Here is a 26,379-nt window from a genome sequence, read left to right as displayed (position 1 = left end):
ACTGTGAGGAAAGAGTGGGGTCCATCTGAAAGGGGAAACCGAGGGACTGAATGTGCTGCACACAGATGGGAACAATCTCTCACAGCCACTGCACCTCACATCATTCACATTAGCGGAAAAAGAGTGGTGTGGGGTGCGCTGGGCCGTTCCTGAACCAGCACAATGGGGTGCAGGCGATTGGATAAGGGGGTGGAAGTAACCAACAGCAAAAAGGTCCAGAAAGAAGGGTGGAGAGGGGGGCTGGCAGAACGGAAAGGAGAGAGGGGAAAGTTTTTTTGTTTTTTTTTACAAAGTGTTTGAGTCCCCTCCAGTCCTGAGCACACTCTGAGAGAGAGAGGGGGACGAGGAGGGCCAGTCTCTCTAATCAGGTAGGTGTGTGTGTGTGTGTGTGTGTCTGTGTGTGAACCTGTGTCTGCCTGATGCGACAAGATGATAGAGTCATATTTTTGTTTGACTTTTTTTCCCTTCTGCAATTTGGATTATTTGATTATTTTGCCACAATTTCCAAGAACCATTCAGAGAAGTGCCACTCAGGTCAGGCTTGCTTTCTCTCTTGCTTCCCCGTGGATTAAGAGCCCTAAGAATGTGCCTCTCTACAGGCAGCTACATTTCCAAAACAAAGTCAGTGTCTGAGCTTCACCTTTGTTCATTTAACCTCAGTAGGATAACAGTGAAGTCGGGGTGGGGGTTTGGGCTTAAAGGAAAAATATTCTTGAAGAATGGTAGCTTTCTCTGAGAGAAGTTATTTGTTTGCAGACCTTTTGGTGGTTTAATCAACATGTTGTTGCTTTTTGAAGGCATCATGTTGGAGAGGAATTTTGTCGTGCACACAAACACCACTAGTTTAGATAGATAGACAACTACATAAGTATATTATTCATCCAGTAGGTTACGCACATTAATTTTAAGATAAATACAGAAACCAATGTGCAGAAGAACATGCAAATTGTGCTGCTCGAGGAAATAAGATGTAAAAGTTGCTGGTATTTACAGTCAAAAAAAGTATCAAAAAGTTTAAGTATAGTATATAAACAGAAAAAAATGCTGAACAGATAGGAGGGATGTTTGGGTCCTGAGTTTATTTCACAGTTTACTCTAAGCTGTATCTGTTTCAGAATGTTTTAGAATGACTGTCTACATTCCTATTAAGAAGGTAATGTGCATTTGTGAATGACTTTTCGATCTCTGACTTTTGACATCACTGTGTCTCTCTCTGTGTTAGATAACACTGAAGATCTGTGTGACTATGGCCATGCGTCTGCTGCTCGTCTTCCTCCTGTCCGCTCTGCTCCCTTTCTCTCTCTCCCAAGGACGGGACCCTTTAGCCTGGCTGTACACCCGCCAAAGCCCAGGATACTATTATGGCTCGATTCAGGCTCTTAGAGCAGGAGGAGGAGACTGTCCTGAAGAATGCGACTGCCCCCCTACTTTCCCCGTTGCCATGTACTGTGATGGGCGGGGTCTGACAGCCATGCCAACCATTCCCTCCCGCATCAAGTACTTGTACCTCCAAAACAATGCCATCACAGCTGTGCCTGACTCAGCTATGGTCAATGCAACCAATTTGGTGTGGCTCATGATGCATCACAACCAGCTGAGATCTGATGCCATTGGCTCAGAGGTAAAAATACATCTGGTTACACACATATCCAGACACACTTATGAGCTCAGATGCAATGATGCTGTTCTAAATGGTAGTCAGATGGCTGGCAGGTGTCTGACCGGTTGTCTCATTTTAGTTTTATTGCCGTACGTGCTAGTGGGGTAAAAAAAAAAAAGCTTGTTTTATAATGTTTAGTTTCCTGCTTGCTAATTAAAAAACATATTTGGTTCAGGAAATAACACGCGTATAAGGAGACCAGATGGTCACTGACTTTGTAGCTCACATCCCACAATAATATTTTGGATAATTTTGTCTTATTTTTGACTTTCAAACATGAAAACATGCCTTTTCTCACACCTTGAACCAACCAAACACATTAAAACTCAGTCACTCCAATAAAAGTCTCTGCAACCATCAGTTTGCATGCTAGATGTCTAATTAGCGAGTCAGCTGCATCTATTAAAAAATATGTAAACTCATTACGCTTCAGTACCACTTCTAACAACACACTGTGTTCCCACAGCTACACACAAGTTGGCTTAGTTTTGTCTTTGCTCTCCCACTGGACCTGCCAGCTGATGTCAGTCACACACAGACGTGTCTCTCTAGACCAAAGAGATTTTGCCGAAGGGCAATTTTTATTTCAGTAATAAAAACTTCAATGGCAAAATTGGATAACTTTATGTATAACATTCTTCATTGTGGGTTTCATAACTGGTGATTTTCCGTAATGCACATGTAAGTGAGCTCTCCACATCTTGTTCTAGGTATTTCTGAAGTTAGAAGGACTGGAGCGTTTATATCTGCAACACAACAATTTGACCAGCATTCCTCCAAACCTTCCTCGCTCCCTGCGAGACCTCAGGATCAACCATAACCACATTGAAAAGGTAAATTTCACACAGTTTGGTGTTCATGTACAGCTCCTCTGTGTTCTCTCTAATCTGTTGTTGGTCCTGCCTTAGGACAGACATTAAACTCTAAACTTATTTCCACTGTTGCCTAGGTAACGCCTGCAGACCTGGAGGGAATGGATAACCTCACTATCCTGTATCTCCACGATAATGCTGTCTCAGACATGGGTGCATCACTGAAAGCGCTGAAGTCCCTCACACTGCTCGACATCAGCGGCAACAAGTTGACAAAGGCAAAACGCTGCATCTGTGTGTTTCACGAATGCCTCATCAAGCACATGTGTAATCTCATGTATATTTTCATTCCCCGTCTCAGGTCCCAGATGCTCTTCCTGAACATCTGCACCAGCTCTACCTGGAGTCCAATTCCATCGACTCTCTACCTGAAGGCTTCCTAGGTGGCTTCACTCAGCTGCAGTATGTCAGGATGGCTCGTAACCAGCTCACAGATAAGGGCATTCCAGCGAACACTTTTAATGTGACGGGGCTGGTGGAACTGGACCTGAGCTTCAACAAACTGGAGAGAATCCCCATTGTCAGCACCACACTGCAGCATCTTTATCTGCAGGCCAATCAGATCAAAGGTAAGCAACTCCTATTGTTTGGTTTTATTCTTGTACCACCATCTTTGAAGAAAAAACTGCTATAAAACAGTTATTACAGCTTTTTCTCTGTCACACTTGGCAGACTTTTCAGCAAAACACGTATTACACTAATTTTTATTTTAACTCAGGATCTCTCAGGAGTAGTTTTACTGGGGTAGTTTGTTAATGCTGCTGTATCTATACAGAACTAAATAATCACCATCCTTTTTCTGTTTGTGGCTGTAGAGTTCACTCTGGGTAGTTTTTGTTCTATTGTGGATGTGACAAACTTTTCCAAACTGCAATCTCTGCGGCTGGACGGGAACGAGATCAACCGTCAGGACATCCCCTCAGACTCGGCCCTCTGCCTGCGCCAGGCCTCCAGCATCGAGGTCTAACGGTGGCACCTTCAAACACAACTTAGTTTACAACGTGTACCTGCGGCGTGACATATTTTTATGACTTGTGCCGAAAAGGAATCACATCAGAGGCCGTAATGCTATTACTTGAGGTTGGCTGCAGGTGGCAGCAGTTCTTATTGTAACACCCACTAATAACACAACAATGAGAGATGAGAGCTTCAGACGTGAAGAAGCTTTTAAAGGCATTTCAGCTTCACAAATAAGCTCTCAAATTAGATTACTCTGTTTGATTCATCTGACTAAATTCAAATCAAGGAGCCTTTATCCACAAAAACAGTGCAAAAGCCCAGCAAGATATATGAGCCACACGTTCTTGGACCCTGATCCCACCTATATTTTGCTGTGAGGATCAATGATCTTTATAATTAGGTTTTCTTCTCTTTTTCTCTCTCCCTGCTTTTCATTGTCTTGTCTGATAATAAACATTTTGTATTATATGTAATGTGAATTGTATGATTTCAACGTCATTAGCTGTCATAAAATATTATAAGACTTTATTGTCTACTGCATGAAAATATGTTTACTGCAGCTGAATACATTATTTTGTCTCTGTGATAACAAATGCTGTGACTTCTTGATCCTCTTTTTGCACAGTGAAATCCACTTTCCTTAGAGACGTAGAAAACATCTATGTTCCACATGAAGAAGTATCTCCATACTGTACTGTAGTGAGTTAGTCAAGACAGAGGAGAGGACGTATAAATTATGATTCTTGAGTTGCTGTACGCGTTGCATGGATTGATTGTTATTCTGATGAAGGGTTTTTGTTTTGGAGCCCATTGCAGAATAAATAAAAGTTGGGATTTTTAAATAAAAAGATCTGTGTTTGTCTGTTTGTTTTATTTTAGATGACCCATGAATCACCTGCAGTACAATATACTGAAGAATGTACTACATTCTCCTGTCATTGTGGTTTTTATTGTCTGTTTGCACAGGAAAGATTCACTGATCTGGATCAAGTGCTACAAATAGTACAAGGAGGTTTTTGTCTGAAAACACGGAAACTAATTTAATATCTTTTGAATTGAAGCTTACTTCAATGCATTTTTTTTTACATGTTTATGACACATTTACATCCAACTACTTGACCAGGACACTAGAGTGAAAGGTTTTGATAAAGAACTGAGAGGATGGATATTGCAGCCTAATGCCCAAGATGAAATGATATTAAAAAATTTATCTCATGACCCTGAAGTGCACAGAAAGGCCACAGAGGTAACCACAAAGAGTCAAAACGTAACTGTTGCTATGATTGTCCATTAAATGAACCAACATAGCACAGAGGAAAGAGGATGTCGGTACAAAGAAATTAATAAGGGCAATGATGTTTGTTGTTGCCATGTGTTTGGTTGTCTGTTCACAATATTACTCAGTAACGAGTTATGAGATTTGGATGAAATTTTCAGGGAAAGTCAGAAATGACACAAGGATCACCTCATTAGATTTTGGCAGTGATGCAGCTTGTAGTTTGGATCCACAGAATTGTTACAGATTTCTTTATCATTGCGAGATAGCAGCATTACGTCACTGTAAGTATGACAAGTGAACACTACATCAGCTGCCTGCTGACGATCACATGATTGCGATCTTACTAAAAATGGACCGTTGTGGATTTATCGGGACTTATCTGTTGGAAATGACACAAGGAACAACTGATGAAATTGAGGGGGTGTTTCCGAGTCCGATCAATTCCCGCTACGTATTTAGGTCACACGATTTGCTATCTGTAAACAACGTACACATGCATAACACATATCTGTGCTCAGCGTAAGGTCATTTTGTCTGCGGTTACATTGTCATTAAATGGCCACATTCTATGATGCCGTGATTTCTGCTACAAATTTATTCAAGATTTCAGCCGTTGGACATGACACAAAGACTGAAGTGCTCTCTGAGTACTTTTCTTGTTCCTGAATAATTGTTTTTTGCTAAATTCTTCGGGCCTATTTCACGAAGCAGGTTTAGTGAAAACTCTGAGTTTGTTAACCCTGAAATGAGGGAAACTCAGAGTTTTCCGTTTCACGAAGCGAGGTAACTCTAACCAGGGAATGCGGGGTAACTCGAGCCTGTTTCACAAAGAGGGGTAACTTCAACTCTCGGTCAGTTACCGCAGTAACAGACTCTATGACTCTAACCTGCTCGCCAGCAGGTTTATCTGAGAAAACCTCGAGTTTCTCTCCGTCTCCGCCCTCTTTCAGCCACACACGCTGTTTCATTTCCTCATTCATTCAGTCAGTAAGCGAGCGAGTTTTGGCGTAGAACAGCTTTTATTAACGATCCAGTGGATAAAGGAGCAGCATTACTGCACAGATAATTAAATATTCGTTGGTAGATTGTTATCAGACCGAGCATAAATGTTCTCGCATTTCCAGACAATTATCTGTTTGAGCGGTACCATTTCGTAATCGTTTCAAGTCCATAATCTACATAAACAACCTAATCCGTCCTTACATTTACATTACCAGCCGCAGTCATGCTCTCACATTCAGCAGATATTGTGTGTTGCGCTGCGGTTCTTTGCAAATGGAAGTTTTTATATAATGTCGGAGATGCAGAGCACTACAGTAAGACAGCTGTATGCAGGACAGTCAGAAAAGTTTTCCTGGCTCTGAAACGACTTTTACTCGTCATTGTGGTTTTTCTGGACACAAACCTGTCAGAGCATCAAGGAGGATCCATGGGATTGCAGGTGAATGATGTAGAGATCTGTTAAATTCATTTTAAATCATATTCTGTTAATGACATTGTGCTGCAGCCTCAGACTGGGATTAGTCATTTTAATTTCTTTTAGGATTTCCCAGTGTGATTAGCTGCATAGATGCACACACATCCCCATCACAGCTCCCTCACATAATGAATAGGAAGTCCATTCACAGCATGAATGTGCAGGTAGGCTACAGGTAGACTGACTACTGTTCCTAAATGTTGAAGACTGCATCATAGTTCAACATCTGTCATTCTCTGCACTGTCCAGATCATATGTGATGCTGCATACATCATTTCTAATGTGGAGGCCACGTGACCTGGGTCTGTTCATGACTCCAGGATTTATGGAGAGTCTAACCTGAGCAACAGACTGCAGCGTGGTCAGCAGCCTAAAGATTTTCACGATAGAATTCTCTTGTCTCCCTCCTTTAATATACTCTGATGTATCCACTATACATTACAGGAGAGTTTGATGGCCTTCTGCTGGGTGACAGGGGTTACCATGCCAACCCAGGCTGATGACCTCATACCCTGACCCTGAACCAGGCCCCCAACAGAACTTCAACCGGACTCACTGCAGGACCAGAGCCCGGGTGGAGATGACCATAGGCCTGCTGAAAGCCCGTTTCCAGCGCCTACGTCTCCTCAGGATGACCCCTGAGAGGGCCTGTGATATTACTGTGGCATATGTTGTTCTTCATAATATTACCACTATTAGAGGAGAGCAACACCCTGCCCTACAAACTGAAGACCCAGATGATGAGCCCATCCACCTGCAGCTATCCAGGACAGCAGAGCAGTCAGAGACACCATATGCAATAATCACTTTAGAGTTTAAGTCACCATCATCACCACCACAGCAAATAAAGACATGAAACACATTTCATTTGGTCTTCTTTATTTCCTACAAATAAAAGATAGTTCAGTTCATGTTCCAGTAGTTAACATAATTCACCTGTGACCATCACCACCTCTAACTTGTGCTCCAGTATTTCAATTTCCAGATCTGCCCTCCTAATCTGTTTTTGGATTTTTCTCAGCAAATGCAGTTTGTAAATCCGTTTTACTGATAACTGGGAATACATAGAGGACATTCAATTATACAGTTGCACATGAATTCCACAGAATGAAGCTCTGGTGTTTCCTGAACATCCATCTCACTGCAGTGGAAGCTGAGGGACCATCCTGCTGCTGTCCAGCCATGCTCTGTTAAAAAGGATGAGAATGTGCAATACTTCAGTGTAGGCTAAATGTCACACTCTATATTCCACCCAAAATCTGAATGAGAAGAGAACTATCAGTAACATACCTCTGTATGCCTTTCTGGATCTCCTCTGTAAAGGCAGCAGACACAGTTTCATCCTCTTCATCCAAGATCAGTGACATATTTCAGTAAACTTAAACTACCATTTGGATAAATCTTTGGAGTGTTGCCTACTTACAATTACAATATATATATATATATATATATATATATATATATGCATCCATGACATTTTATACCACCGTTTTACAGGCATCTGCTTTCTTTCTGTTGGCTGAGCAGAAGTCTATGTTAGTTTAAATAGGCTTAATTATTTAACAGGACATGATATGGATGCAGACATTTAGGCTATGTGTGGATAAAACAACTGCACAGTCAAACAGCCACTTAATATTTAGGCTACTTTACAATGTAAAACATGATCAACATGAAGCACCTCCATGAAATAATGCCGAGGTCTGACCTGTATGAACAATGTTTTTATATTTCATCTTAAGCTGCTGCCACGCTTCTCCCCCGCGAGATTTCACCTAAATGAAATGACTTACTAGGCTGCTATTCAGACAGTTATTCCCTGTAATATTATTACGATTACAAAGGACTACATTTAAACTTACGCATTGATCCGGGCTGTTCTCCACGCCGTCTCTCTCTCTTTTGCAGCTGCAGCGGTGTTGCAGTTCTTTCTAAAAACGTGTTCAAACTCGCAATATGAGCGCGTTAAAAACTTCCATTTCAAAAACGCAGCCTTTCGCTTCCCCGTTTCCATGGTGACTCGTCGAATCGGGGTTCCATTGATACTGTCTTTTCAGACTTGCGGTGCACGCGCGTAACTCCGGCTCAAACTACTCCGAGTTGATTAACTCAACTCAAATCAGCCGTTGTGAAACCGAAAATTCAGAGTTTTCTATCTCAGGGGCCGTTTACACGAGGACGCTTGCAGGTGAAAATGGCAAAATATTTCAACAAAACACCCTACCGTTTATACGAGGACGGCGTTTTGGGGGCTTGAAAACGCAAAAATTTGAAATCGGCCTCCAGAGTGGAAAAGTAGAAAACACTCCGCCGTTACGTTTCCGTCTAAACAGCAAAACGCAAAACTTTGCCGAGATCTGACCACGTCGCGTACGCGATTACGTCACATACGTGCTTTGGTTTGCCGGCCGGTACAAGGAGGTAAACAAAGATGTGTGATTATTTCCATCCTTCGTACCTTCAAGCAACTCTGGCAGCTCTATGTACACTACAGGAGTCGTACCAACAAACGTACAGAATCTGTACAGATTCCATTCATGAACATTTACTGCGGCGGAGATCCGAAAAGGGAGATAGGATGAATCCCAAACCACCCCCTACACACTCCCCCTACACTACCGAGTGTCACTCCAAAAGAAGTCACACTCGCAGCTGTGGAGGGCACCTATTATTGAAGGGGGAGGGTATAAATACGATCGTCAGGAATGGGACGCCCTGTCGCCTCACCGGAAAACGGAAGACGTCATCGCCATGGTAACACAAAGACACTTACTGTCATGGCTGTAGCGCTGTGGCACAGGTTGAAACTAACAAGGATCGCTGCTGCTTCCAGAAGACGAAAGCATCTCACTTTTTTTCACTCACATGTTTTCCAATCCTATTATCTGGCATTTCAAATCCAACAAATGAATAAATGAATTCTGTCAGTTGTGTTCAAATTTCAAGGTGTCAGGGGGTGCACAATTAAATCAAATGTCAGCACAGAAGAAGATTTGTTTCTTTTGATTTATCTTTTTACACCACTCTTTTTGTGATGTTCTGTCAGTGTGATAAAGGCGTGGGAGAAATAATGAACGCATGTGGAACTCGCATCAATATGTTTGTTTCCTCCTCCATTTCGACGTTGCACTTCCTGAAAAAGTTGTCCAGAGTGAGCATCGATGCAGACTCGCTATTTAAGGGCTGAACAGTCCACTCTCCCTCCGCACTACTTGGTTTGGCACTACCCTTAATATGGAGGACCCTCTGCGGGAACGCGCAAACGGAGGGATAGTGTGTAGGGATAGTGTGTAGGGGGCGGTTTGGGATTCAGCCATAGTAAGCATGCGCGTAGACATGGCAGAGTTTTATCACAGCGCCACCCAGCTGCCTGGCATGCATATCCAATCAAATTCCATACACTATAGAGTCACCGTATATATGCAGATTTCCTTCAAAACCGCTCGTCTAAATGTGAAATGACAAGACGCCACTTTTGCGTTTTCTGTTAGGATGGTCCTCGTATAAACGGCCCCTCAGAGTAGATCAACTCAGAGTTGAGGATTAAACTCAGAGTTTCTTGAACCTGCTTCGTGAAATAGGCCCTTCATGTCTACTATGCTGTAAACCAAGTTGTTATCAGGTGATTTGTGTGTGTGTGTGTGTGTGTGTGTGTGTGTGTGTGTGTGTGTGTGTGTGTGTGTGTGTGTGTGTGTGTGTGTGTGTGTGTGTGTGTGTGTGTGTTTGTGTCTCTGTGTGAATGGTGACGCATCAGGGAATCTGTGTCAGCTGCCTAGTGGTGAGATGGTCAGAGGACATACAATGCTTTCGCAATGTTTTCCACTGTGTTTTGTAATCTGTGGCCTCATCAGCAGATCATCATTACAGATAATGTATATCATGTGTTTTCAGCTGTTAGCTTGTGGTCAAACGTCACTCACCAGAATAGATAAGAACCCAAAAGAACATCAAGTACAGACTAATGCACAATGTACAATGAGAACAGTGAGCAGAGATAAAGCTCCCAGCAGGTCTGAGTAACAGCTACGTGATAATAATAATAATAATATTTACTCAAGTGCTTCAAACTTACGAGTTCAGCAATAGACAATAGAAGGAGTTATGTTTCAGTTAAGACCAAATACATCCATGTTGGAGTTAGCTATGTAAGTTATTTAGCGGTTAGTTTTCTTGTGAAATAAGAGACGCACCATATGTCTTTATAATATAGTAAAAGTGAGGAGATGATAGAGAGAAATGCTCAACAGCTGAATTCAAACCAGGCATGCTGCGAGAACTTTATTAATCTCAAGGCGAAATCGTATTGTTACAGCAATCATAAATCACAGAGGCAATGAGGTGGGGTGCAGCTCATTTTTCAAAGTTCTGTTTAGAAACCAATATTAAGGCATCCCAGATATGCTTTTTGTCACTTACAGTACACTGAAGACTGCATAATTTGTACAAGCAATAACTGTTGTTCTGACAAGCATCAAACCAATACACAAATAAACCTCATTTGTTGAACATCTCTTGACCCATTTAATTCAGTGCAGAATTACGAGTTAAAATGTGTTATTTTAAAAATGTGGGTCTGAAGTGAATGTGCACTCAGTTACACTGAGGATGAGAGCCACAGTTATGCTACTAATGGGATCCATCACCATCGCAATAAACATTCATATTTGCCAAAATCCACATTGCCCAAAAACAATAAAACAAACTCCCTACAGTGGTATTTTCCACGGGGAAAAAGACCTCCAAGAAATCATATTTCTAAGCATTCTAAAATATTTGATGTATAAAAGGACCCACACCGATGTTTGTCATCATGAGAGCCAAAATACATGTAATAAGTTCAACATGAGCTTTGTGTAATAGCTGTTGTAACAACCTGATTATGGCTAGAGTAAACTTTTACATTTATTTCTCTTCTGTCATCTGAGAGGCTTGTGGTCAAAGTGTCAAGCTGTGATTAGAGGTGACACAGAGCAGTCATCATATGTAGATGTCACTGACCAAAATGAGCCCTATGAAGCATCATCTCAGCTGTGGTGAAGGCTACATGTTTAGAGTGATTCACCTGATCAGCACACACACATACATCACTGTACTGTATTACTGGACACTGAACAACACTCACTGTTTAATCTATTTATCAGCACAGACTACACAACATTATTACACATGCAAGAAGAGAAGTCAAATGCAGTGTAGGTTTATTTTAGTACACTGGAAATCAGCATCAAAAGGTGAGCTTGTTCCACTGATGAGCATCTCGTGCAGTTTAGAAAGTTTAATTGCAGAGACACACAGCCCCTCAGGAGGATGGTCCAGGCAGGTGATTGGATGGACAACATCTCCACTTGTCTTCAGAAGAGGAGGACTTAAAAGCAAACCTACAGGAAGGATTCACATTTCTTATACACACCTTTAACAAGCACGTGAAAGGACATGAGGAAATACGGCTGGAACACGTTCAAGGATTTAATTTTCAGAAATCCTTCTGTTGTCGAACAGGTAAGATGGCAAACCAGCTTGATCAGACTCTCACTGGATAATTTACTACACAATAGTTATATTAAAAAGACTAGAAAAGTAGATATTTTCATGTATTTCTGATTGAAAATCCAATGCAAGTCTTCTTAGAAACACAAACAAGAACAATGTTTGCTCAAAATACCATGCCTTCTTTTTCATTGCAATAAATCTGAAGATAATGCATCTCAACAGAAGTGTTGATCATGATGTATGTTCCATTGTTTGTTTTTTTTACTTTGTGCTAAAAACATCACATCAACTCCGAGGGTGGAAATAATTAAAATATTTCCCTCGCTATTGTTCTAAAACTGACTGTTGACATTTAGAGTTGTTTTCCCAAATGGCCTGGTGCATCAGATAATTGCTGACACATGTTCTAGTTTTTCTATGGAATCAGACCTGTGTCAGTTTAGCAAGCAAAACGTATTACAAATCAAACAAAATAATTTGAGAGAAAATAAAACACTGAAGCAGGAAAAAGGCTCATCTCTGAAACTTAAAAGATTCCCTCTTTCTCACTGACTTTTACCCTCATTGTTGGCTTTGTCTTCACGCAGCCAGCTCTCGTTTGCTCTGTCTTACTTGTTGTTTGCACCTCTGACACAAACCTTCAGTCCCCATTGGCTAGTAAGTTTCTGAGTGACAGTTTTTCTTTGAGCAGGATCCACATGTGGACGATGGCGATGAGAATACTGAGCGTGGGAATTGGGTCAACAAGAAGGAGTACATCCTCTCTATGATCGGCTATGCTGTCGGACTGGGAAATATCTGGAGGTTTCCATATTTGGCCTACAAGAATGGAGGGGGTACTCTAATATTTGCAATCCAATACATCTATATTTGATAACACTGCTGTTACTATAGCATTTCTTTTATTCCTGTGTGACCAGATCTTTCATTTTGAACAGGTGCCTTTCTCATCCCTTATTTTACGATGTTGGTGGTGACGGGAATTCCTCTTTTCTTTCTGGAAAGTGCCTTGGGTCAGTTCTGCAGTCAAGGTCCAATCAACGTATGGAGAGCAGTGCCAATCCTGCAGGGTAAGATAACCATTCACACCCACTGGGAGATTGCTTGGGTGCATTTGAGGAGCAAGATTAATAAAACACATAGGATAATGTGACACATTTAACTCATGGTTAATGGTCAACCACGTAACAAAACATTAACCCACACCCCTGTTTAAGAAGGCTTGAGGTTAATGGTCAACTGTGCAACCAATAATTAACCTTAACTCACTAACCCCAATCTTTTAAATGACTTCAGATACCACTACCAAAGTAAAGAATACACGTTTTCTATTGCCTGAGTCGAGTGCCTCAGTTTGTGGTAACAAAAAAACCCAAAACAGCAATGTACTTGCACTAAGCAAACAATATAGGTTTTCATTGCTGCAGCACAGACTGATAAGAGATGAAAACAGATGTTATCTGATTTTGTGGACGGTCAGCTGAAGATGTTAAACATTTGTGAATCAGTCACATGATCACTGCTTGTTAGTTGGCGGTAACAGTAGCTTAGCATAGCTAGCATACACAAAAATAGTGGAGGAAGCTAATTATGTAAAATCAGTAAACATGGCGTTAAAAGGCTGTTTAAGTGCTTAACACAGTGGCCTCTAATTTACCTAAAAACAAATCTTTTTCTTTATTTGAGGAATTGAAGTTTTTGCGGTTCTTCATGCAATATGATGAAAACTTTTTTCATGCATGGTAAATATTTTTGAATGTGGTTTCTCATAAACTTTTTCATAATGGTTAATAGTCTCTTTTATGCCTTTCCAGGTGTTGGTGTTGCCATGGTTATGGTGAATCTGATAGTGTCAATTTACTATAACGTCATCATCGCCTACAGCCTGTACTACATGTTCGCCTCCATGCAGTTTCCTCTGCCGTGGTCCAGCTGCTCCAGTAACAGTAGCTGCAGCGACACGCCTACAGGTGCTCACTTTACCTCCTATTCCTGTGAAGAAGTGTTGATTAAATCCACTTTTTGAAATCTTCCTCTCATGTGCTGGAATGACAGGATGACATAATTGTATATGAATAAAAGGTTAAAAGTATCCTAAAGTACTTTTTAGCTTTTCTGACTAACTTTTTTCTGGAGAAATGATAGCGGTTCTTTCAATAGGTTTATTTTAAGAAAGAATACTTGAAGACTCATTTTCAAGATGAGCCATTCACTTGTCCTCTCTGCTCTTCTAGTGAATTGTAATGTGAGTGGTGTTTTGATGGCCAACTGGACTCAGGAAAACATCGCTTGTCCTTCATCCAGCATAATGCCAGTTTCAGTGCAGACACCGAGTGAGCAGTACTGGGAGTAAGAACCACACAATCAGACAAACAAGCACAAACACACACTCTTATCATACTGATGTGGCTCCACAGATCAACGTGCCTCTTTGTTCTCAGTCTTGTTGCTCTGCAGAGGTCCAGTGGTCTGGATGAAACAGGACCAGTAGTTTGGCACCTGGCTCTCTGTCTGCTGCTGAGCTCCATCATTGTTGCTGCAGCACTCATCAGAGGCATCAAGTCATCAGGAAAGGTGAGTCAACATCCAGCTCAGTTTAGGTCAAAGCTACTGCAAAATGCCACGCCATCAACAATTTTTGCTGCAGTTGATTCTTTTCACAGTCTGAAGCACGAAGACTGTGGCTTTAAATGGTGCCATGCAGAGAGTTCACTGCTTCCACCACAATAGTTTCTATAATAAAGAATACTTAGACATTTTAGAAAACGTGCTTGATCAGTTGTTTGTTTTAATTATGTGAGAAGAGTCAACCAACAAACGGCTAGCTTAGAATAAAGGTAGAAAATGGCTAAAGAGTTATCCAACTAGTAGAGAATGTTCAAACAACACTGGCTAACTTTACCCACAAGTTCTAATATTGTTTTAAAGAAAACATTTAAGCCTAATGTTCAAACAACATTTTCGCAAGAGCTTCGCTTGAAGGTAACTGTACTTCACTTTTTGGTTCTTGAAGACATTTTATTTCTCATTTAAGAGGCTTCTTCAGTTGTAACCGACTAATTGGAGGTCCCAAGTATTTATTCTTATAACGTGGCCCAATAATGAACAATATACACTGAAATGGTTGGAGGTTTCAACGGCTGTGAAACTACCAGATTAATGATGACTCAAAATGTTAATGGTGGTAAAATTTACTGGGGAGATATTTCAAGACTGCACTTTAAGTACTTGATAAGTGGTGTTGTAGACCTCCTACAGGTCCTAAATGTCTTCATAAACCAAAAGAAACTTCACTAAATCTCTCTGAATTCCCATGAATTACACAGCTGAGCATATGACCTAGAACTGACACAGACAAAAGGTATCTCGGTAAGAAGGTTAAAAGTTAACCAGGTCAAAAACCTTTAACTGCAGCATTTACAGGATGTTTGATTGAGGTGTCAAAGGTCATCAAATTATGTAACTAACACAGGAAGAACATTCACAAACCAACATTCAAAAAAGTGTCTTCAAGATGTTATGACAGATAACACAAAGTTGTTTTTACGAATGTGGTACATTGACAAAGGTTTCACTTTTGCTGTCTGAGAGCTTAGGGGAAGTTGTTTAGGGAAAACACAGTGTACAATGATCTTCTACAAAACATCGTCAGTGTTATACAATATTATATGATAACAAAGGAAGGACACTCTTAATTTGACATTTGAAAAATGTTTTAAGATTGTTAGTGCATATTAATGGTTTAATGATGTTATCACCAAACACTATTAGAATGTCTGTGGAGAACATTATCCTACCTTTAAGAGGAAAACTTGAAAACATTCCTAGAACTTTGCAGAACTTGCTGGGTCATCTGTTTTGCCTAAAGATAACCAAAATCTGCCTATCAGCACCCCCAAACCTAACTGAATAAATTTCTTGTAATGTATGAAAGTTTAAGTTTAAAACAACAATCCTACATTATATGTGAGGCTGCTCACTGGACTGTTTGTTGACTGGGACCATTTAATTTTTAGTACTGGACAGGAAATAGTCCCACATATGGACAGAAATGCATGTATTTTTAAACTTAGTTTGTTTTAGAGATGTTGTTAGCTGGAGTTTCTCACTTTTAACAGAGACTTTATGCTAAACTCAGACTGCTTGCTGCTTTATATTCATGTGTACAGAATATGAAGGGTAACAAAAGTTATCATCAAACTTTTGGCAAAACAACACATACATGGATTTACAAAAATATGTACAAATTACATTCTACACATTTCACTTTATTTCTAAGGTACGCTTAAGAATGGAATGCTGAATAAATTAAGAGTGGAAACTGCTGAAATATGAGGCGCAAGAAAACTCTTTTAACAAAAGTTACTTCTTTGCTTTTGCATCTCCAGGTTGTGTACTTCACAGCTACATTTCCTTATGTGGTGATTGTGATCCTGCTGATCAGAGGTGTGACACTAGAGGGAGCTAGAGATGGAATAGAGTTCTACATTGGTTCCCAATCCAATCTGACTAAACTGACTGAAGCAGAGGTACGATCCCGACTACACCTGTCCCAGTACAACACATTGCAGTAGTCAGAGTCTGAAACAAAACTCTAAAGCTCTCGTTTGATCCAAAACCAAATTGTGTGTTTTAGGTGTGGAAAGATGCTGCAACTCAGACCTTCTACTCTCTCTCTATTGGCTGGGGTGGAGTCATGACTCTTGCTTCCTATAACAACTTTCACAACAATGTGTTCAAGGACTCATTGGTTGTATCACTTACTAATGCTGGTAGGAGCCTCGCTAATCATATTATTTAGAGAAAGATGACAAATGACGTATGAATTTATCGGAATGTTTTTGCTGTTTTCGTCTCTTTATAGGGACCAGCGTGTTTGCAGGCTTTGCCATATTTTCAATCCTGGGTCATATGGCTCACATCTACAAAATACCTGTAGGAGAAGTGGTGAAGGAAGGTCAGACAGAAAACAGATCTGCGCTCCAGTGAGCAAAAATGTGGAAGCTCATGACTTCTGATGTATTTTCTTTTTGCTTTGTGCAGGGTTTGGTCTGGCTTTCATTGCGTATCCAGATGCTCTGTCACAGCTTCCCATTTCCCCACTGTGGTCCATTTTGTTCTTCTTCATGCTGCTGACTGTTGGGCTGGACTCTCAGTTTGCAGGAATTGGTTAGAGCTTAATCTTCCATTAAACGTTGTGCTTAACATTCAGCTCACCACTGGTAGAATTCTCATGGCTGAAATCTTTCTTCTCATCATTAGAGGTGATAACCACCTGCTTGCTTGATGCTTTCCCTAAACTCTTCAAATCCAAACACGCCTTACTGACTTTAACAACAAGCTCCATCCTCTACCTCCTGGGCCTGCCATGCGTCACAAGGGTAAGCCTGCCTCATAGTGTGACCTTGTGTTACTGTTGTCTGATGTAGATCTGCTTAACTTGCTCATTCTGTGTGTGCATGTGTGTGTGTGGGTGATAGGCAGGAATATACTGGGTGACTCTGATCGACCAGTTTGTTGCCAGCTGGGTGCTGCTGTTCTTGGCTCTCTTGGAGGTCGCTGGCGTCGCCTACATTTATGGTAAATTTAATATTTGGAGATTTGTGGATATAAAATCGACAGATGGCATTGAACTGCAGCATTTGTTTATTCTTCTTACACTTTCCAGGAGGAAACCGTTTTATTAAAGACATTGAGATGATGCTTGGAAAAAAGACTTTTGCTTTCTGGTTGTGGTGGAGAGCGTGTTGGTTCTTCATCAGCCCCTGCGTCATAGTGGTGAGCACAACCTCATACAGTGTAATATTTCATCATCTTTACCTTATTGTGGAATCTTTAACACACATTATACTGAAGTTACTGAATAGACACTATTTGATATGACCCAGAAAACAAAGTCGTCCCATTGCAGGAGTGTAATTGGTAGTTTTTAATGCCATCCAAAGGATCATAAAGAAAAATAAAACTTTAGTTGCGTATCTCTGTCATCTAGGTCATCCTGGTGTGGTCTGTGATAACCTTTGTACCCCCCACCTACGGAGAAGTCTCATACCCACCGTGGGGTTTGGCTCTAGGCTGGTTGATGATTGCCTTCGTCCTTTTATGGATCCCTGCTGTCGCTGTTTATAAGATGATAAAAGCAAAGGGAAACCCATGGAAGGTGTGTATAAAATGTGGTTGGCCAAAACACTGTTCTCGTCTGTTTCTACATTTTGCAAAGCATTCCAAATTCATGCGGCTCATATCCTCGGCAGCGTCTGAAGTCGCTGTGCTCTCCGTCTGATAAATGGCACCCCTACCTGGACGTCCACCGAGGGGAGCGCTACTCAGGAGAACGGTGCAGCTGTAGGAAGACCCGTATCAACAAACAGCAAGTTAATGTGAATGTAATCTCCAGCTCGTGGCTCTAATGCATCCAACTTTGTCTTCACTAGTTGTCGTCTTCCCTTTTGGTGAAGCACTCTTTGAATATTTTGTTTTCAAAGTGATTTTTGTCTTCCAGAAGGCAGAGATTGACCCAAGTTCAAACTGACAGCAAATAGAAACTATTGTGTGTGTTAAAGCCCGGTATCCCAGCAGAAAAAGTGTAAAAGGAGCTTTCCATGGCAGTCTTTGCTTCCTGTCATGCTCTAATCCAACATTCAGTTGTGTGTTATTTGTATGTTTGGGTCTCTTCATGAAAGCCTCCATCAGCTACACTGTATTTCTCTGAGGTTTGTTTTACATCATATGTTTACAGAAAAAAGGAGATTCAGGACTTGACAGATAAATCGGACAATGAGCGTGTCTGAAAGTGACTACGACTAATATTGTAACGTTAATCTTTAAATTATTTGAAGGGGCATCAGAATCAGATGATGTTTCAAATTATGTTTGTGATCTATTGTCCTTTTTAAAATTTTATTATCATTCATAAAAAATATTGCCCTAATCCTTGTCCAAAATCTACATCCTCCGCTTATCACTTCTGTTATTCTAATGTAATAAATAACAGTTTTTAATATTTTATATGTGATGTAGTTTTACTAGACCAACAAGGAAGTTATCATGGATGGAGCAAATAAAATATTTCTGAATAGAAATTTTGTGTTATTCAAAGGTGCACATTTTAATGTTATTTTACATTAAACGTATAAATCCACTTGATGTGCTTCTGTTTTGTAAATTTTATGGATATGTTTTATGTTTTTCTGAAATGTTTTATTTAATGTTTTATTTAAAAAAAGAACTTTATTTTTTTATTATTATTTTTTTTTTACAGTGTAGGTAGAGCATCACACATTGAACATACCGACTCTTGTCAGCAGCAAAAGACTGGAATGGATCATCATAGAAAGTGTCCAAACAGAAGTACAGCCTGTTTACAGCAGCATTAAGAATGAAAATCAAGAATCAGAGCATCATTATGATCCAAAACCCCTTTAAAAATTGTTTATATTTAATAAGAACTTTCTGGTAGTGTTTTCACCTGGGCTCCTGTATCTTTACTCTCTTACTGCCAAAGACCACAAAGGCAATTCACTTTTCTTCAATCAGATCCTTCTCATCACTGTGTAGCTCTGTGTGATTTACTGTAACTCCACCCTCCTCGTAATCTCAAGGAAACTGAACAAAAATGAAAATGTATCAACCTTGAAAGCATCAATGTTATTCACTGCTGCAGAAGGAAGAGTCTCAGTTTCAGTAAAAGCTGCATAACCACATATATACCGTCGGTTTCCGGATAGGAGTTTGTGTGTGCGTGTGTGTGTGTGTGTGTGTGTGTGTGTGTGTGTGTGTGTGTGTGTGTGTGTGTGTGTGTGTGTTTACCATTGTGATAGTTCATATTTACAAAAGAACTTGTCAGTTTGTGTGAACAGTAAAAGCAGTATTTGACTAAGCTATGAAGGCTCATATTAGGTGTCAGACAGAGTGACTAAGAACACATGTTTTATATGAGTGATCGGTTGGCTGTGACCATAATAAGAGCAGAAGTATTTATAATAAGCTGTTGATAAATGGTTTGTGTTGCAGTTTAAGATTCATCTCTCTGTTGTGTCATTTCTCATCACACTATTATTACAGCAGCTGTTCTGTCTGCTTTAGACGTTTAAGTAGACGTGTGACGTCAGTGAGCAAACTGAGATCTGCTCCTCTGTCTTTACTTTGAACCATCTTTTAACCAGACGTGCCTCCAGTGTATTATAAGTGAACACAATGGCAGCAGAGACAACAACCAACATACAATCAAACACAAGAACTTCTCAAGATTCAGCATAAGTTTGTCACGGCAGAGGCACTGCTGGGACACTGCTTGTCATGAAATTAAGTAAGTAAGATTGTAAATGCAGAACTTCTTCTTTTGTAGGTATGTCATTGCAAACTGTTTGTCAGTGAGAAACTTGCTAACTGTTAGCAAGTGTTGTTGCTATGCACGACTGTAGTTAGATAGGCCAAAAGCTGACCTACACAAATGCTTACAGTGGTGATGTTGGTGGCAGCCAGTGTCCTGTTAAATGTTAGTTTTTTTTTTTTTTTAAAAATCAAGTCTTATAACAAAAAGGCTTGTAGGGCTTACTTTTGGGCAGCATACACTCTAAAAGATCATTCAAGGGATTTATTTGCATCACCATTAAATGCATAATTGTCAGATAAAATTCAAATTTAGTGATTTGGGTTCATGTTTTAAGTTGTAAACTTTATTTTTGATGGGCTTAGTTGACATAATAGTGTTGGTAAATGCACTTTTTTTTGCTGTGTCACTAAAACTCAAATTTCTGCACAAGTTGATCTAATACTATATTTAGGTTGAGGTAACTTAACAAAACTGGCTTGATGTGTAAAATTTTCTTCAGCTTTAATGTAGCATTTCATGTCCCTTCACCTACTTACCAGTGATGTGCAGTCAGGGTAGGCAGGGTGGGCACTGCCTACCCAAGGGTGAAGGAATAAATGAAATCATTCCATTTTAATAATTCGTTTTTATATTTTTTTCAATTGCTTTTATTATTATTATTTTATATATATATATACAATTTTTCAAATTATAATTTTCGATATAGTACTATATATAGTACCTTTCGGTTTGAAAGTGACGGCATTTAGTGCTTTTTCACAGCCCAATAAAAATGACAACACTCCTCCTGGCCAGGCACAAATAACTCACCCTTGCGCTGTACTACGGTGAAGGCCACACCATCTCCTACAGCGCTGCTCTGCCTTTATCTGTCATATCATCACAACGATGTGTGTTCGCGCATGCCCAATCAGTTTCACCATAGAAAAATCATTTACGTAAAAAGGCACGTTACCGTGCTTTGCCAATGCTCTACGTACGTTCACGGAGAATTAGTGAATTGATACTTCGCTGTCAAGCTAGTTGGCAGGCTCACCGGCAGGATGACATGCTAGAGAGATTAAAACAATTTGCACGTCTTTCTTTTGAAGAAAAACATCAACTTTTGAATGATGGGAGATCAACACCTGAGCTACCGGATCTTCAGCAAAGGAAAGGGCAGAAAATTGTTCGTACTTTTCAGAGTGAATGGTACAAAAGGAAGGATTGGCTCTGTGGATGCGCTATATGCTGACAGCACCACAGACTTGCCTGGAAAATCCAGACTGACTTTATTTATGTATTAATATAAATACAAATAAAGGCAGTCTGGCATTGTGATGACAGGAGACGATTTCATAAAGGAGGGGCTAACGAATGCAGCTTGAACGAGAAAGAACCAATCAGCGTAACACGGATGTGATGCACAAACAAATCAACCTTGTAGTCCATGTAGTCCAAACAACAATAGTATGCAGCCGAGAAAGCGTCGCGGTGAATGATTACTGCCGTTTTTGTCACAAAAATCTGCGAATACATGGGGTACTCTCAAGTACAACACTTATTTTTGAAAAGGCTATGCAACAAAAGACTCCTTCCGACTGATTAGCGGTGTTAGGAATAACTTTAAATCGGAGCCAAACCAAGTCGGTGCGTATGTGTAAAAGTTGCTTAAATTTACTCACATGTTTGGAATGGGATTTTCTTCTGTACAAACAATGGCAAGAAGCCGAAAGTAACGAGCCATCCACTGCCTGCTCATCGTCGGAAACGTCAAGTGAAAATAGGCAACGACCAACGCCATCCAAAACGCCAAGAGACCACAAAAAGATTCGCTTTGGCCCCCCTCCTCCTCCTCCAGCTCTGAATCCAGGCGCTGAAGATGACGCAGCATTAACTCCCGCCTTCCGTGCTATGATTGGTCGTACCAAACTGTCCCGGGAGAGAAACGCGATTCAATTCGCCCAATACCAAACTGACTCTCCTGTATCTCCTAACATGGAGATAGGAGATTACATGGAGATTCAGTTTGGATTTTCCAAGCTAACTACAGACAGCTCCGCGTCCGAATTGTCATTTTCTCACTCATTTTGCGTCTCGAACATAAACAAGGAATGCGCTGTGTTGTCATGAGATATAAAGTTAATTGGGAGAGTCTTGGGACCGCTATTAAATTATTGTTTAAGCTTTTTTAATGCTGTCTTACTGTCTTGATTTTGTTAGATTAAGCAGGTACCTGTGTCCGTCGCAATTTGCGACTGCCTGCCAACCAAACCCTGGAGCTCACGGCACGTGCCTGGCTGTAGGTTCATGATGTCTGTTGTTGTATGTGAGTTTGATGCTTCGCGAGGCGGCACCCGAGTCAGGAAGCCAGGTTAGCACCGTGTATATTCCGGCTAACTGTTAGCATAGCTCGGATGAGCTGCTGTTCACTTGCTGTCTGTTTTTGGCCTCTGATGGTGAGCCGGTCACAGGCACGCAGGTTGTAGAGCCCGTAGAACCCGGCCACGATCATTAGTTATTCGTGATCATTTGTGGATGACTGACAAGCTACAAGTTAACGGCAATACGCGCGGTGCACTTTCAAAGTAAAACCACCGTGCCCGTGCAGTTATGAGCGCCAGTTTATTTTGTAATCATTGTATTTCCTGTGGTGCTATGGATGCTGTAACTTGATGTCTTTAGGGTTAACTAATGTCTTCATGTACATTAGTCACCTTTATGTCAATTTTGTTAATTGTTTATTTCTTTCCTCTTTGTTATAGAAACCACACAGATATTCTCTAAATTTTACGCCTATGCATCCTCCTGCAAGTTTGTATGTTGCCTGCTGAATCTCCAAGTAAAGCCTTTTCACCTGCAACCTGCGTATTCCTTGCTCCTCACCTCCGAAGTGGCCGCAAGTGGTGTTCTGGCCGACGCACCTGATATGAACTAAAGATAACTCCAGAACTAGCCCTGACACCCACTGAGGTTTCTCTACTACAGCAGTAGTGGATGATTCAAGTATCCAACTGCATCAGGACTCCAACAAAAATCAATGTTTTCCTCATGTACCAACATTTTAAATGCAGATGCTAGCAGTTGTACTGTAGACTGATACATGACATAATAGTACAACATGAAGAAGAAATGTCTCGATCTCTTCGTGGTGGCTCGTATAGGTCGGAAAACTGTTCAGATGAAAATCTGTCACATCAGTGGCCTTGTAACCATAAAATTATTCAGCAAATTTGACATGAGATGTTACAAAAACCTTGAAAAACCTAAAAGAAATTTGACTTTGCTTCCATTAATCGCTTTAGAGGGGAAAAATAGTCTGTGTGGTGTCACCAGGGAGTGGCAGTAATGCCTCCAACCAACTGAACAGAAAATGGCAGAAAAAATGTTTTCTAGTCGAGGAGAAATCTTAAAGAAGAAGAAACAAACACAACTTTGTCCGTTTACAAGAGAAAAATACAGAGACCTTCAGGAATTGTGTTCAATCGGGAAACTTGTAATTATTTTGTCATTTTGTCGGCTGGTATTTGGGTTTTTCTTGGTGTTCGGAGCAAAAGACAACAAAAGAAGCTGAAAAAGTTCATCATTCATGAGAGTTAAAAAAGACATCTCAACCTATTGGAATAAGGTTTCAAAAAAGTCAAAAACCACATTGAGCAAGTGTAAAATCTTGTTTTTTGGGGGAAGTTTTTTCAAATGATACTGTTTTGGCTGTGGTACATTCCGCACATAGTCCTCCAGGGTGATGTCCAGTTTTTCAAACACCAGGAGCCGCTTATTTTTTATGAAGACATCTCCTTTGTAGTCAATGATGTTGGACTTCTTTGACTTGTGGCTCATGAGCTTTTTCATGATTTCCGCCTGTGGAGAGATAATGCGTTTGCTGAGCCACATAGTCCAATCAGTCCTTCTCAACAACTAAAAAGTACATAACATGACCAGTACCACTACTCAGAATCTTGTAGTGGTACTACCTCTTTTTAAAACAATGTCTTTTTTGTGTCACTGTTCAGCTGAAATCAGTGTCCTACCTCATGGTCTAGGTCGTCCCATTTGGGAAACTTTATAGCCACATGCTCTTCTGTGTTGTTTTTCACACATTCCAGCACTAATCCACAGCCTCCATGTCCCAGTTCTTTCACCAATTTGTAGCCTTCTGGGACTTTGAAAGGCTGCCTTGTGGTACTCCGCTCGGAGGAAGATGATGAGGATGAACTTTGAATGTTCATTTTTATCTTGTCACCGAAGACTGAAAGTGAAACAGACACAAAAGAGAACCATAATCTATGGATGTTTTGTTAAACCATTGGTAATCTACCACACTGTTGTCATCTCAGTTTTCAATCTTATTTGCTAAATATTGAACCAGTTATCACAAAACAACAGCATTGAGTGTTACAACCTCTTCTGAATTGTGTTATAAGGCATATTGGACAGTATTGCAGCAAAACTACATGGATGTTTCCTCAGAAACCCCAAAGTGTTCATTAAACAGAAGAGTGGAGTTAGTTACTTGACAAAAGTTTGGTTACCTAGATTTTGTTGAAATGTGGATGTCTCTGAGTTTGGTGTTAAGCTGGTTTCACTAAACTACTCAATAAACAAATAAATAACTCAATCAAATAAATTGAAATGGTGTCTCCACTCAGAGTTTTTGGCATCAATTCTACAATGCCTTTAAAAACAATTTAAAATTTCTCAGCATTGTTTAATTTTGAAAATGGCATGTTAAATGACTAAAACTGGCACTGTTTTTCTCATCTATCTGCACTTAATAACTTATAGTGACATATTCTGAGTAATGTTGTTATAAATTGTTGAAATCTCTCATTTGTTACAACATTTTCTGCTCAACCATGTCTCATGTGACAGATTTTTTCTCACCTAAAATATATTTCAAATATATTAAAAATGCTAACTTTTAGAAATGTTTTCAGTATTTTTATTCACAGGTCAAGATATTTGAGATATAATATACTCCAAAATGAATATTTCCCAGTAGAAAAATCCTGCTATCCCAACCTATCTATGCATTTGGTCATGGTTATAGTCAAATTATTCCAAGTTTGGAGCTTTAAAACCAAATTTTGTCTTCACAAAAATGTTTGTCCTGGTCTTTACAAGAGTACTGGTTGGTTTTAGTCCAGTTTATCCAGTTATGACCAAACCTGAACACATCACTTCCCTTCCATACTGCTGAGATCTTACTTTTTAATAACAAGATGTTAAAAATTACAAGATAAGTACAAAACTGAGTGTTACATCCTGTTCTGACTCACGGATTTCATTACAAATTGGACAGAGTTGTAGAAAAATAGATTTTAAAACTGCCTTTTGAATGTTTCCTCTGGTGTTTGCTTCATCAAACAGAACAGTGAAGTCACTTACCTCAAAAATGTTGGGTTCTTCAGACTTTGTTGAAAGGTTGATGTTGGGTTTAACCTCGATGTCCTGCTAGTTTCAGTGTAGACCTGTTGTCCTACTAAAATCCGTAAGAGACTATCCAGAAGGTAGTCACATTCTGACATTAGTCTCAGCACTACTTCGTTTAAATGTAAACAAAGCAGCATATATGTAATCTTGTTATTTTTTAAATTTTTAACTGTCATATTTACTGTAAAGAAAGCACACAGTGGATGGATTTGGGTTCATGTAAAATGCTGAACCCCTGGTGTAGAAATTTTACACCTCATATAATGTAAGATCTGTCTCCATTTGTTCATGTATGACCTGATGGGCTGAAAAGTCATTCTGTCGATCTTCATCTGCCACCTGACGTATGAACTTCCCCTTCTTTACTTCTTCTACAGCTCTCTCCAAATCCTTAACAGAAGCTGAAGTCCTGTCTGTCTTCCACTAGTCTCAAAATTTAAATTTCACATAATTTTGGTTCTAACATGTCCATCCATCTGTAGGGGTACTACGTAAGATAATTTAATTATCGGCACTCGTTGTAGGGCACCACCTCGCTTTAATTGCAAGGAAAAATGAATTAATTTAGGCAGGATCACAATCAGACTCCTGTAGAAATTCAGTTGATCAGTCTTATATCTTAAAGGCTAGAATCCTCAGTTAAAGGGACCCACAGTTCTCCCAAGGAAACACACAAAGCTGTAAATTGGTCTAAAATGAAAACATTTATTTACTATTCTATGGAATAACAGCAGTGAAATCCTATATACAGTGCATATGGGTGTGTATGTGCATGCGTGACTAAGTGTGTGTGTGTGCGTGCGTGTGTCTGTGGAATGTGTGTGCGTGTGGAGTGAGATTTGTGTGTGTGTGTGTGTGTGTGTGTGTGTGTGTGTGTGTGTGTGTGTGTGTGTG

The 26,379-nt window shown here is 40.1% G+C and overlaps 2 protein-coding genes across 3 annotated transcripts; both read left to right on the top strand.

The window, feature by feature from the left end:
* The first annotated feature begins 231 nt into the window (after positions 1–231).
* On the top strand, positions 232–4,342 carry fmoda (fibromodulin a). 2 transcript variants are annotated; one of them, XM_022197292.2, is made up of 6 exons: positions 232–368; positions 1,223–1,621; positions 2,371–2,493; positions 2,610–2,750; positions 2,834–3,101; positions 3,348–4,342. In XM_022197292.2, exons 2-6 carry the CDS (start codon positions 1,247–1,249, stop codon positions 3,497–3,499), a joined length of 1,059 nt encoding a protein of 352 aa, XP_022052984.1. In that variant the 5' UTR covers positions 232–368; positions 1,223–1,246; the 3' UTR covers positions 3,500–4,342. The 2 variants fall into 2 exon arrangements, with proteins under 2 accessions (XP_022052984.1, XP_022052983.1); XM_022197291.2 differs by lacking the exon at positions 232–368 and adding an exon at positions 397–534.
* Positions 4,343–11,681: 7,339 nt separating this feature from the next.
* On the top strand, positions 11,682–18,830 carry slc6a14 (solute carrier family 6 member 14). Its single transcript, XM_051948404.1, has 15 exons — positions 11,682–11,738; positions 12,415–12,574; positions 12,677–12,808; positions 13,553–13,703; positions 13,998–14,087; positions 14,180–14,312; positions 16,127–16,267; positions 16,375–16,510; positions 16,603–16,695; positions 16,782–16,907; positions 17,001–17,119; positions 17,219–17,318; positions 17,407–17,516; positions 17,731–17,898; positions 17,993–18,830. Exons 1-15 carry the CDS (start codon positions 11,682–11,684, stop codon positions 18,146–18,148), a joined length of 1,872 nt encoding a protein of 623 aa, XP_051804364.1. The 3' UTR covers positions 18,149–18,830.
* The last annotated feature ends 7,549 nt before the right edge of the window (positions 18,831–26,379 follow it).

This window comes from Acanthochromis polyacanthus, chromosome 5, assembly GCF_021347895.1.
Source record: "Acanthochromis polyacanthus isolate Apoly-LR-REF ecotype Palm Island chromosome 5, KAUST_Apoly_ChrSc, whole genome shotgun sequence".
NCBI classification, from domain to species: Eukaryota; Metazoa; Chordata; class Actinopteri; family Pomacentridae; genus Acanthochromis; species Acanthochromis polyacanthus.
The sequence above is the reverse complement of the archived record's forward strand: the minus strand, read 5'-3'. Positions and strand labels throughout refer to the sequence as shown.

What these genes read in the sequence shown, in the direction of transcription:
- fmoda (XM_022197291.2), top strand. Translation starts at nt 430, where the DNA reads ATGATAGAGTCATATTTTTGTTTGACTTTTTTTCCCTTCTGCAATTTG. An exon ending in CTGATGCCATTGGCTCAGAG is followed by an intron (nt 1,622 to 2,370) that starts GTAAAAATACAT and finishes ATCTTGTTCTAG; the next exon opens with GTATTTCTGAAGTTAGAAGG. An exon ending in GCGGCAACAAGTTGACAAAG is followed by an intron (nt 2,751 to 2,833) that starts GCAAAACGCTGC and finishes TCCCCGTCTCAG; the next exon opens with GTCCCAGATGCTCTTCCTGA.
- slc6a14 (XM_051948404.1), top strand. Translation starts at nt 11,682, where the DNA reads ATGAGGAAATACGGCTGGAACACGTTCAAGGATTTAATTTTCAGAAAT. An exon ending in AGCAGTGCCAATCCTGCAGG is followed by an intron (nt 12,809 to 13,552) that starts GTAAGATAACCA and finishes ATGCCTTTCCAG; the next exon opens with GTGTTGGTGTTGCCATGGTT. An exon ending in TGGCGTCGCCTACATTTATG is followed by an intron (nt 17,319 to 17,406) that starts GTAAATTTAATA and finishes TACACTTTCCAG; the next exon opens with GAGGAAACCGTTTTATTAAA.